This window comes from Aotus nancymaae, unplaced genomic scaffold (genome assembly GCF_030222135.1).
Source record: "Aotus nancymaae isolate 86718 unplaced genomic scaffold, 86718_ANA_hifiasm-v0.15.2.pri h1tg000033l, whole genome shotgun sequence".
Taxonomy (NCBI): Eukaryota; Metazoa; Chordata; class Mammalia; order Primates; family Aotidae; genus Aotus; species Aotus nancymaae.
This window is the reverse complement of record NW_026988447.1, coordinates 23,722,275-23,735,113: the sequence shown is the minus strand read 5'-3', so window position 1 is coordinate 23,735,113 and position 12,839 is coordinate 23,722,275. Positions and strand designations below refer to the sequence as shown.

At 32.6% G+C, this 12,839-nt stretch overlaps 1 protein-coding gene across 2 annotated transcripts in view; it reads left to right on the top strand.

The window, feature by feature from the left end:
* Window positions 1-9,974, top strand: part of USP38 (ubiquitin specific peptidase 38) — a 38,116-nt gene extending 28,142 nt beyond the window's left edge. For both annotated transcript variants that reach the window (XM_012453975.3, XM_012453973.3), the window contains 3 exons: window positions 399-505; window positions 1,686-3,045; window positions 8,780-9,974. In XM_012453975.3, the coding sequence (XP_012309398.2) occupies window positions 399-505; window positions 1,686-3,045; window positions 8,780-8,941 (1,629 nt within the window). In that variant the 3' untranslated portion in view covers window positions 8,942-9,974. The remainder of the gene's footprint in view (window positions 1-398; window positions 506-1,685; window positions 3,046-8,779) is intronic.
* Window positions 9,975-12,839: the final 2,865 nt, after the last annotated feature.

Here is a 12,839-nt window from a genome sequence, read left to right as displayed (position 1 = left end):
GAGACTTAGAGTGACTTTATCACTAGTCTGTATTTATTATATATAAAATACATATGTATATATGTATACATAGGCATATATATACTGTATTGGGTTTAGTAAAGTAGACATAGGTTCTACTTTAATGCCCTGTGCCACTCATTTAGCTGTATGACCCTGGGCAAGTCACATAAGTTTCTCTAGCTCTTAATTCTCCTCAAGTTATGGCTAAAAATTACCTAATTTTATTTCTAAATAATTTTACCTGTCCCTAAGTTGCCATATCTGGCACTTTTTAGTAAAGGCTGATGCAATGTAACTTTAAATAATCTTTATTAAACACTGTATATTAAGATTTCAGTTACTTGGTTCATGCTATAAGAATCACTTCCTTATATTTTCTCAACTGCCATCAAAAGAGGGAAGCATACGCACCTCGGATATTCTTTGAGGCTTCCAGACCTCCATGGTTTACTCCCAGATCACAGCAAGACTGTTCTGAATACCTCAGATTTCTCCTTGACAGGTAAAAAGTATTCTTAAAATCATGATTTGAATGTTGTCTTTCATAACAGTTTAATTCTACTTAATATTGTTTTTACCTTTAAAAACATATTTCAAATGTTACATTTTAAAATACCATTGCATTTCTTGTTTTTTTTTGTTTTTTAAAAACATATTTTTATGTTTTCTTTTGTTTTTAATTTGTTTTCTTTTTTGAATTTTCTTCCGTGAGACCAGCTGTTCTCAAAGTGTGATACAAGGACCCCTGCGGGTTCCCAAAACACTTTCAGGAGTCTGTGAGGTCTTCTTTTTTCCAACAACATAATTGTGTGAGGCCAGATTTTCTTTATATCCTTCATCCAAAAAAACATATAACAATAGAATGCAGAGATATGAGGCTCCAGCTGTTTTCTATTAAGCCAGATACTTAAAATATCTACAAAATGTAAAACACTGCCATTCTTGCTTTTTTTTGTTTTAAAAAATATAACTTTTTCATTTTTAAAATGTTAATATTAAATAATGGGTTTATTGTTGTTAAATGTTAATATTTTATTACTTTTCTCAGTTCTGACAGTAAATGTCAATAGATATAACCCATATAAAGGAAAGCTCTTTATTTTTTAATTATTTGTAAGAGTATAAAGGGGTCCTGGGACCAAAAAATTTAAGAGCCACTCTTTTAGACTAGTTCATAATTGTATGGGTTTGATATATTTTATTGTCACCTGACCACTTAATTAATAAAACCTGTTATCATCTGTTATCTTCCTGTCTTTTTTCTACTGTGTGGAATGACTAATAAAGTTATTTGGGCTCGGTATGTGTAGCTTTCCTTCCATTCAGCTAAGAATCTATTCAGTGGTTTCTTTGTGCCTGACTTTCTATGAGATGTCAGGAAGACGGAGGTATATAAGACAGTTAAGGAACATTTATAATTAACTGTAATGTAATAAGTTCTATTAAGTAGCAGTATGAAGAAGGTGTAATGAGAATATAGAGTAGTAAAAGCCACTTAGCTATTTTTTCTGCATTCTCAAACTGTTCAATTTGTTTTTAATTAAAACAGGAATAAAACCTGATTTCTTTATATTAAGCATTAAATTTGATTAAAACAGTTTATAGAAGCCACTAATATTTTTAAATAGAAATGACATTTGAAGTTAATTTAAGTAACTATATAATGATATACTCTCCTGCAGGCTCCATGAAGAAGAAAAGATCTTGAGAGTTCAGTCCTCATACAAGACTTCTGAAATTCTGGAATGCAGTGAAACTTCTTTACAGGAAGTAACTAGTAAAGCAGCTGTACTAACAGAGACCCCTCGTACAAGTGATGGTGAGAAGACTTTAATAGAAAAAATGTTTGGAGGAAAACTACGAACTCACATATGTTGTTTGAACTGCAGGAGTACCTCACAAAAAGTGGAAGCCTTTACAGATCTTTCTCTTGCCTTTTGTCCTTCCTCTTTGGAAAACATGTCTTTCCAACATACAACGTCATCATCCAATGCACAAGATGGTGGTCTAATGCAAGCCACTGTACCCAGTCCTTCAGAAGAACCAGTAGTTTATAATCCAACGACAGCTGCCTTTATCTGTGACTCAGTTGTGAATGAAAGAACCATAGGCAGTCCTCCCGATGAGTTTTACTCTTCTGAAAACACTTCTGTCCCTAATGAATCTAACAAGATTCTTGTTAATAAAGATGTACCTCAGAAACCAGGAGGTGAAACCACACCTTCAGTAACTGACTTACTAAATTATTTTTTGGCTCCAGAGATTCTTACTGGTGATAACCAATATTATTGTGGAAACTGTGCCTCTCTGCAGAATGCTGAGAAAACTATGCAAATCACGGAGGAACCGGAATACCTTATTCTTACTCTACTGAGATTTTCATATGATCAGAAGTATCATGTGAGAAGAAAAATTTTAGACAATGTATCACTGCCACTGGTTTTGGAGTTGCCAGTTAAAAGAACTACTTCTTTCTCTTCATTGTCAGAAAGTTGGTCTGTAGATGTTGACTTCACTGATATTAGTGAGAACCTTGCTAAAAAATTAAAGCCTTCAGGGACTGATGAAGCTTCCTGCACAAAATTGGTGCCCTATCTATTAAGTTCTGTTGTGGTTCACTCTGGTGTATCCTCTGAAAGTGGCCATTACTATTCTTATGCCAGAAATGTCACAAGTACAGAGTCTTCATATCAGATGTGCCACCAATCTGAAGCTCTGGCATTAGCATCCTCCCAGAGTCATTTACTAGGGAGAGAGAATCCCAGTGCAATTATCGAACAAGATTTGGAAAATAAAGAAATGTCAAAAGAATGGTTTTTATTTAATGACAGTAGAGTGACATTTACTTCATTTCAGTCAGTCCAGAAAATTACAAGTAGGTTTCCAAAGGACACAGCTTATGTGCTTTTGTATAAAAAACAGAATAGTACTAATGGTTTAAGTGGTAATAACCCAACCAGTGGACTCTGGATAAATGGAGACCCACCTCTACAGAAAGAACTTATGGATGCTATAACAAAAGACAATAAACTATATTTACAGGTAAGTTGGAATTATAAGCTTTATTATTCATGGAAAATATTAAATAATTGACAGATAGTTAAATGAGTGCCCTAATTTTAAAATCTAACTGATAAGTTTTTATGAAATTCTGAAATTTGATTCTGGATTTATATGACATTCTCAACCTGTAAAATTAAATTGCCTTACTTTCTAATATTGTGACTTAATTTAAATGAAAAGTGGCAATTAGATGGTAATGCAGAATGTAACATTTTATGTGTTAATTACAAATGATGGCTCATTATGAAATCATGCCATACAGAAATACAGAAAGTTTAATAAAGTGGACATATCCTCCCTTTTCCCCTCAGTCTCACCCACCAGGGGAAACAACTGCTAAATGTGGTGTTTATACCTGCAAGACCTTTGTGTAAATATTTTAAGAGCCATTTATTGATATGTAGGTGGATAAGATAAAAAAAACACTAAAAGATAGATTATGTAAAGAAAAGATATTCATATTCTTTGAGGATGTGGGCAGTAAAACCAAGGAGATAATACAGTTGTAAATAAAAGCCATGGAATGTTTTTATATGAGATAAATTTATTCATAAATATACTTCTTTCAAGAAGTTAGTGATTTTATTACTTAAGTAAAGGCTAATAAAAAGTTGTCTTGCTGAAAGAATTTTTTTTGTTTGAAGCTTACCAATTTCTCAACATACAGGGCTAGCAGTAAATTACAGGTGAAATTCTAGATACATTTATTGGGTAGTCCAAGTGATTTCGAGTCTTAATGAGTGCGTTTTAAAAATTTTGTGTTTGAATGTCACTCCTAAAAACTACAGATAGAATAAGAAGTGAGCCAATATAATACTGATTTTTAGAGGGAAATTTTCTTAAAAGCTTTCAAATATACTGCATTATAAAATACTCATCTGACGCATTTTTAAAGAAGTATAGCAATGTTCTTACGTGACACACAAAAAAATTAACTTTACGGAAAATAAAAAAGAAAATCAGAATATTTGAACTGATTAACTACTGAAGACTCTGACATCCAGTCAGATGGCTTATGATCAACATACTAGAAATAAAATATATTCAACCGTGTCCTTCCTAGATATTATGTAAGTCCTAGTTAGATCTTCACGACTCTTGAAGTTTGAAAAGGTGGAATGAGGAGGAAAGGGTTAGTTTGAAATAGAAAATTTCTGTAATATAAAAGATAGAGATACAAGGCCTATTACAGTTTTGACTTTTGGATGATTATTTATGTATCAGTGATTGAGTGAAACATATTTGTCAAAGGAGAAATACAGGTTTTGAAAGACAAAAAACTACCCTCATTTCTGTGATTAGAATCCCAAATGCTTGTATAGTCAGAGATTTTCCAGTTTATCTTGCAGTTTACCCCATTACTTTTTGATTATGCAATATTTGAGCATGAGGAGCCATCTTGTCATTATTATTTTAAGGCCCTTATGTTACTTTATTATAAAGAAAAAGCATTATGTATTGTGTTAATTCAGTTTTCCAGTGTTGTGCAGTTCTAAATTCGATCTTAAGTTTCATATTGACAGGTTGTTTAATGCAAAAAAAAGATACTGCCAAATTTTCCATTAAGGTATCTACCTGTATTAAGACTAGGTAGTAAATCAAAGTTTCATTATCAGAGTACCCTTTGAAAGCAAAATATAATAATAAATATGCAATTTTCTTTTTTTTTTTTTTTTGAGACTGTCTCATTCTGTCACCCAGGCTGAGGTGCAGTGGCATGATCGTGGCTTACTGTAGCATTGAACTCCTGGGCTCAAGTAATCCTCCTGCTTCAGCCTCCTGAGTAGCTAAGGAGTACAGGCATATGTCACCATGCCTGGCTAATTAAAAAAAAAAAAAATTGGCCGGGCGCGGTGGCTCACGCCTATAATCCCAGCACTTTGGGAGGCCGAGACGGGTGGATCACAAGGTCAAGAGATCGAGACCATCCTGGTCAACATGGTGAAACCCCGTCTCTACTAAAAATACAAAAAATTAGCTGGGCATGGTGGCGCACGCCTGTAGTCCCAGCTACTCAGGAGGCTGAGGCAGGAGAATTGCTTGAACCCAGGAGACGGAGGTTGCAGTGAGCCGAGATCGTGCCATTGCACTCCAGCCTTGGTAACAAGAGCAAAACTCTTGTCTCAAAAAAAAAAAAAAAAAAAAAAAATTTAAAGACTATCTTGCTATTTTACCCAGGCTAGTCTGGAACTCCTGGTCTCAACCAATCTTTCTTCCTCAGCCTCCCAAAGTGCTGGGCCACTGCATGTGGCCCAATAATCAACTCTTAATTAGAAATTTGTAGTTAGAGTGTGATTATTTACATTTATTTAATTTTCGACAGTCTCACGCTGTCACCCAAGCTGGAGTGCAGTGGTGCGATCTCAGCTCACTGCAAGCGATTCTGAGGTCTCAGCCACCCAAGTAGCTGGGATGACAGGCATACCCCACCATTTCCAGTAAATTTTTTTGTATTTTTAGTAGAGATAGGGTTTTGCCATGTTGGCCAGGCTGGTTTCAAACTTCTGGCCTCAAGTGATCTGCCCACCTTGGCCTCCCGAAGTGCTAAGATTGTAGGCATGAGCCACTGTGCCCAGCCTATTTACTTTTAAATACAGTGATTGATAAAGGCTTAAATTGTGAAGTTTTTCATACCATTTAATCAGATCATTCTGGTATTTTAAGTGCATGTTAAGAGACTATGTTGTTTATTCTGTTATGTGAATGCACACGTGCTCATAATTGCCAGGCAATAGGAAACTATAGTGTTGAGGTTGTGTATACAGCAGTTTTCAGCTATCACTTTTTAGTTTTAAACACATGGATCATGTACATGTGTGTTTTCATTCTTACTACCATCTTCATTTTTATATCATTTTTGAGATATAATTATAAAAATATGTCATGCTTCATAATAGATTATTATGTCTGTACTATAGCTTTAAGAAATAGCAGTATACCTATTTATAAAACAGTTATAAAAACTTAAATAGTAAAAGTAAGGATGTGAAGTGAACATTTTTATTTCCTCTGCTCTTAAACAATATTGCTAATCTATTTACTATTTTTGTTCATATCAGGGTAGCTGCTTTCATTTTAGTGTTTCATAATCACAAGAGAAACTCACCTTGTGACAATTTTAAGGAGTTTTTTTTAGAATTTCATTTTTTAATTTTAGGATTTTATTTTTCAATTTTAAATCTAGCCACAACCAGATTTACAAGTGTTAGAATATGTTGCTCTTTTGAATATTGGCAAGATCCATGGTTTTTAAAAACCCAGGCAAAAAATCTTTTATGATAAACCATTTTCTACTCTGTGTATCATTGCCTGACATTTGAGAAAACAATACAAATTGTGAATCTCGGAAGTAAATTTTTGAAACATTTTTTCTTCATATATTTCTTTCCCTTCAGTCCAACTTCCATTAGGAGTATCACTATTGTTTTAGTGTCTGGATTACAAAAACTAAGCCTTTGGTTAGGATCCAGTGAGAGATTGTGTAATGCATCATCATTGCATTGTCCAGATCCTCACCCATCTATCCTGCATCAGCCACAGACCGCTTCCCATCTTTTCTTACTTGATTTCTTTCCTTTGTTTCTTTGGAGGAAGTGGTAGTTTAACTTCTTCTTTTTCTTTTTCATACATTCAGAAGAGTATATTCTATATATATATGTACAGTTTAAAGAAAAATAAAAGGATTAATGCCAACACTTGTACTTGAATGAGAAATATATACTGAAAATTATTTGTCTTAAGGAGCAGTAACTTTTCTGTGACTAGACCTGTAGTCTACTGAAATTAGAATTAACTTTAGTACTTGATATAAATTACACATTCTATGATAATCATAATTTTGGCACTGTATACAATGTTGTTACCTATATTAAGTAAAATGAAAGACAGTTTTTCCTATTTTTATCCACTGTCTAAGTTTATTGTCAGAAAACAGAATACCACACATTTTTTCTGTCAGCCGTATACTTCTATAAATAATAAAGCAGAAAAGGAATATTCCTTTTTTGGGATGCTGTATATCTTGAAATACAATATAGGTTTCATGGGTACAGATGCAATGGAGTTACTAATTTTGTATTTTATGTCATTCAACATAGTTTCTGAAAGGAAATCACTGTATAAAAATGTCTATGCAAAATTTGCCATATCTTTTAGTGCAGAAGTTCAGGCAGAACTTCTTGAGCTCTACCTTACATGTTTGTTAAGTTTTAATTTATTAGGGAACATCATCTATATATCTGAAACCGTGTATTGCTTCTCAGATACAGAGTCATAGTTTCATTGCTTGTTTGGATAATTTAATACATTAGAGAGCTAGAACAATGAGGATTGGCGGGGGTTGTGTGTCTGTTTCTGATGTTACTTATGGCACTTATTTTAAATCTGTAAAACATTTGTAATTCTTTAATTTTATAGATGAAAGGATAAATTAATATATATATCACCTTAAAAATACTGTGTAGGTAGACATTATACCAAAGAGCCAGCAATTGCAAATGTAAATGACGCAGTAGATTACAAAAATGTTTTTCAGAAATATTTTGCAAATTAAGTTTTAAAAGCTCTATCAGAGACTGGTTAGTTAAGCCATTTTGTTACAAGAATTTAGCAAAGGTCCCTTTCAGCCATAAAAATAGGTGATTCTTGATGATTTTGTGTACTGAGACTTGAACAAAAGGTGCTGTCTTCTACTGAAAAAATAAGGTATTCATGTGAGGGATAAGTGTTAGGGTATGCCTGGGTCTTTTCTTCACAATGAAAACTTGAGCATTTTGTGAAAGGGGAAGAATAGTTAACTAAATCATTTTAGATAGAAATTATAAAATAATATTACCTTGCCAGGTGGAACAAAGTCACTAGGCGTTAAGTTGAAAAACTGAAATAATAAAATTTTTATTATTAATGTTAACTGTATTTTAAAAGCCCTTCAGGATGCTTATGCTAACAAGTTCAGGGTTATCCTGTGACCAGTAACTTTTAGACCTTATTTTCACCAACTCCATTTGAAATCTGTAGATCCTCTCCCAGAAAAATAGGCACATGCCAGAATATTTTGCATATTTTTCCAAAGAGTTTGTGGGTCCCCAGTTTTAGAATACAGTTGTACACCTTGCCAAATGAGTCTGCCATTATTTATTCACATTTGCCCCCTTTGAAGCTAAGCACCTAATACTATTCTAATCTGAAATCATTAATATTTATTGAGTACCTAATACATGCCTGGCATCTAGATGAATATCACTGATTTCTGATAACAGTTTTCCTGATAAGGAAAAGTTTTAGATATTACTGTAAGGAGGTAGGCTTCATTTTACTTGTCAGTGTTTTTTGAAACTAGTCTTATTGTTTATTGAGAAATAGCCTATGGAAAGGGTAGAAAAAAATTCAGTCTTCTTCCTTTATCCATACCTTTAACTGTTATCACCCACTTCCAAAATAGCCCCAATTGCTGGAGAATAATCTATTGTGATAATCTTTGAATTCTACGTTAAATATATTAGAAAACAATCTATTCCAATATGTTTTAGAGAGTGTTGCAGGAACTGTAATATTTACTTAGAGAAATTTTTTTTCTTAGGTGCTTTTATTTCAAAGTTACTAAGATTTGAAGAATGCTTATAAGGATTAAGGTAGTTTAAAATATTTCTATAGGTGATATAACCATCCATTGTATTTAGCATTTTAATTTTATAAAAATTATTTTTAATTTTAGGAACAAGAGTTGAATGCTCGAGCCCGGGCCCTACAAGCTGCATCTGCTTCTTGTTCATTTCGGCCCAATGGATTTGATGACAATGACCCACCAGGAAGCTGCGGACCAACTGGTGGAGGGGGTGGAGGAGGATTTAATACAGTTGGCAGACTTGTATTTTGATCCTTAGAGAGTCCAAAATGCACTGATCACGAAACGTCTAATACTATGACTGTTAAAATGTCAGACTATAACAAATATCTATCTTTTATTTTTCATTAGACCCTTATACTTCAAGAGAACACACTCAGTGCTTGTTTTTATTTTCTTGACACATTTATTAACAAAATGCATCATGGAAAAAAAAAAATCTACCTCTTAAAATTCCATTTGCTTTTATGGTTAGACATGCTTGACCAAAAATGTTCAGAAGAAAATATGTACCCGGTCCCTAATTAAGCTGCATTAAATTTGGTAGAAGCATTTAAATGGTCTATCTTCAGTTTTACTGAACAAAAAATGTAATTTATTTAGCATTCTTTATAAAAGAATTGATGCTAGAGGTAAGAAAATAATTGTTTTTTAAAATCCTTTATGTCTTGTATAATTACCCCATTATTAAATTCAAGTCTTTGAAAATCAACTAGAGATGATAAAATCTCTAAAGAAGGCAATAACAAAATTTATCAAGATACAGTACTTTTCAGTTTTTGTTTAGTGTCTTCAGCATCACTGTATCTGCATTTTAAGTGCAAATGTTTTTAAAAAGGATTCTTTAGACGTATGTGCTGAATTGATTTTAAGAAAGTTGCATGATCCTGTAGGAGAAACATTTTTACCTAAAAAATGCTAACTTTGTAGTATTTCTAATTGTTCAAGGATTTTAAAATTCTATTTCAGGGAGTATATCTTCTGTGTGTTTTGAAGGAGGTGAGTTCTGTATGTGCCTTGCAGTACTGTAATTCAAAAATAGGAATCTTTGGCTGCAAAATGTTTTTTAAAAATGAAATTTTAGGAAGTAATTTTTGTGCTAACATTAAAATTATAACTTTTGAAAGGAATTAGATTTTCCAGAAGTAAAATCTGATGGTTCTAAATCAATGAGTGTGATAGTTCATTTTTAACTCTCCCAAGAATTCAGAGTAAATGAATCCAGCTAAAAAATCTTTCTTGATTATGTTACTTATTCCTCAGAATATTAAACATTGATCACATATTTTTAGAGTTGTACATTTGGGTTTTTTGTTTGTTTGTTTGTTTCAGTCATATGTTTTGCACATTTGTTTCTGTTTTCACAGTTTTAGATAAAATGTTAAAATGCCAAACACTACCTTCCTATATTTTCTTTTGCCAGGAAACTGGAAACATGTCATTTCTCCTGCATCTGGATTATACAGTACTCAAGAGTTATCCCAGTTATCCCCCTTCCTCTAAAGGTTTTAACTTATCCGCAGTTGTGCATTGTTCTGAAGATTGGTCTCATTTATTTTGAAAACATTTTAAGGAAAGAATGTTCTTGGGTGATTTGGAGTTTATCTTTTTCCCAAGCTTTTATGGCAGTGGTTAAAAAACAGAAATCCTCATGTTATTCCACTACCTCCCATTCCTAACCTGTTTCTAGTCACCAGGAAGATTAGGAAAGCAGATTAGATTAAAAACTGAAAATTATTTGCAGATTTAATCAAGGTTCTCCTTATAAATGAATGAACCAGTTATCCTGCTTTTCTGTGATCTTCCTTTCCCAATAGTGAATTTCTGAACTACCCTGTGTATTCAGTTATCCACTTACTTGATAGTAACTTATGATCAGATTATATCAATGTTGGCATTTATTGAAATTGGTAAAGTCATTTAATACTTGGTAGATTGATGTTGGGCTAAGATGGTTCTAGGAACTTTCATAAAAGCAATTAGACTTACACAGCTTTATCTGTGAATATCAGGTCGCTCAAGGATTTTATGTATCAAGATAATATATATTGACTTTTTAAAATGAATTCTAGTTAGTATCCGCAGTGGACTGGTTCCAGAATGCCATCCCCTGATATTGAAATCCACAGATGCTCAAGTTCCTTATATAAAGTAGCACAGTATTTGTATATAACCTATGCACATCCTCCCATATTCTTTAAATAATCTCTAGATGATTAGATATGATTGCATAGCACTTATATTGTGCTATGTAGTTGTTATACTGTATTGTTTTTTCATTTGTATTATCCTTTATAATATTTATTGCTTTTTTAAACTTTCTGTCCCAAGTTGTCTGAATCCACAGATACAGAGCCTGAGGATTTGGAAAGCTGACTGAATATAGTAACACTGAGAGTATTCAAATGATAACTTTATACAAATACCAAAAATTTGAAGACTTCCTTTTAACATTAAAAATATAGTAACCTTTTAAATTATTTGTTGAATTCAACATATGTGGAACCAGAATAATCAGAAGCTTCATTCAAAACCTCTGCAGCTGAACTTTTTTAGTAAGGTAATACTCGGGACTGCTGTGATTCTAACAGATCCCTGTTACTTAATTACAGACTTATTTGTCATATTAGGTTTTTTCTTTCTCCTGTATTTCTAACCCTTGTACTTAGCTCCAATTCTAGGAAATACTGTTGTGAGGTTTGACTCAGAAGACTCAGTAGAGTACAATTGCTGTTTGTCTTTCCTTTAGTCCAAAGTAATCAGTTTAAATGAAGTTGCTCATTGCTGCTAAGAAGCATTAGACTTCACTGCTAGCAAAAATGAAAAACTATAAATCTGAGTTTGTTTCTTTTAAAGATGTTTATTGACACATTTAAAAAACTAAAAAATTGTTTAGAGATATGCAAAGAAGGAAATATATATGATGTCAAACAAGCCCCGGTAACCTATCCACTAAACAGTTGCCTATGCAACTCTGACATACAGCATTAACATATCTCAAATTGGAGGAAGGATTCTAGCTCATTCTCCAAGCATCTTCCGACTGCCTCTCTTCTAGCTAAATAATCAGAGAAGCAGGGCAACATATGCCTGGAGATCCCTGACTTTTGTCTCCATATCTTAAATTATTGGTAGATCCTTTGGATATAGAGATAAAAATCCATTATGATGTCTAGAGGTATTGGGGGGGTCCATGTGAAAGGTTCAAACAGCACATCTGGAAAGAATAAAAATATTTCAATCTAAGTCAAGTTTAAATCATGTTTTTTTCTCTTTAGTTCTGTTCTTTGTATAATGTTATTATTTACAAAGGTAGTTGTTTTCTTTTAACATACTACCTCTTTAAAGCTATTCTCTTATAATAAGTGGGGTTGGATGTTTATTGTGTGCCCAGCACAGTTTAGGAAAAATATAATTGGCATAATTTGTCCAGTTACTGGAAATCTTCATTTTGCTGCTGTGTACTTTGTTCCAGGTTTTAATTCTCAGTCTATCTTTTCCTATGATTGTGTACTTCATAAAATATATTCCATATAAAGAGCGCTTTTAAAATGAATATTTCAAAAATACTGTACATTTATATATATTTTTTCTCATAAAAATGCTATAGTTTATATATCCTTTCATCATTCATTTTTTCTACTGAGTTTAGATTTCTAAAACTAGATAGTCCTGAGGTAGAAAAGAGTAAGTTATTCACATTTTACAGAAAACTTATTAGGAAATGCTAACTGGTTGTCATTAGCAACTCAGTGACATCATCCAGAAGAGTAAGGTTAAATCTTGGATAATGCAAACCTGTAACTAGGAAGTTAAAGTACAACAGTAAGGAAATGTGAATTAAAAGTTGTTATCCCAAAGAAACAAATAATTCTAAAATATAAGCTGTTTCCTATGTATATTCTTAAGCTTTATCAAACTGTTCCATGTCTTCAGTGTTAACCTATGTTAATTTTTTAACAGAGTCCTTTTTTAGAAGTGAACAAACCTCAAAATGAATGGGGGATTAAAAAAAAAAACACTGCTTTAAAAAAACTAGCTTGTTTAAGAAAAAAAGCTTTCTCATATGAAGAAGTTTGAAATAATAATTATAGAAATAATTTTTAAAGAAATGAGAATCAAGATTTTTATAAAATCAGCAATCTAGGTT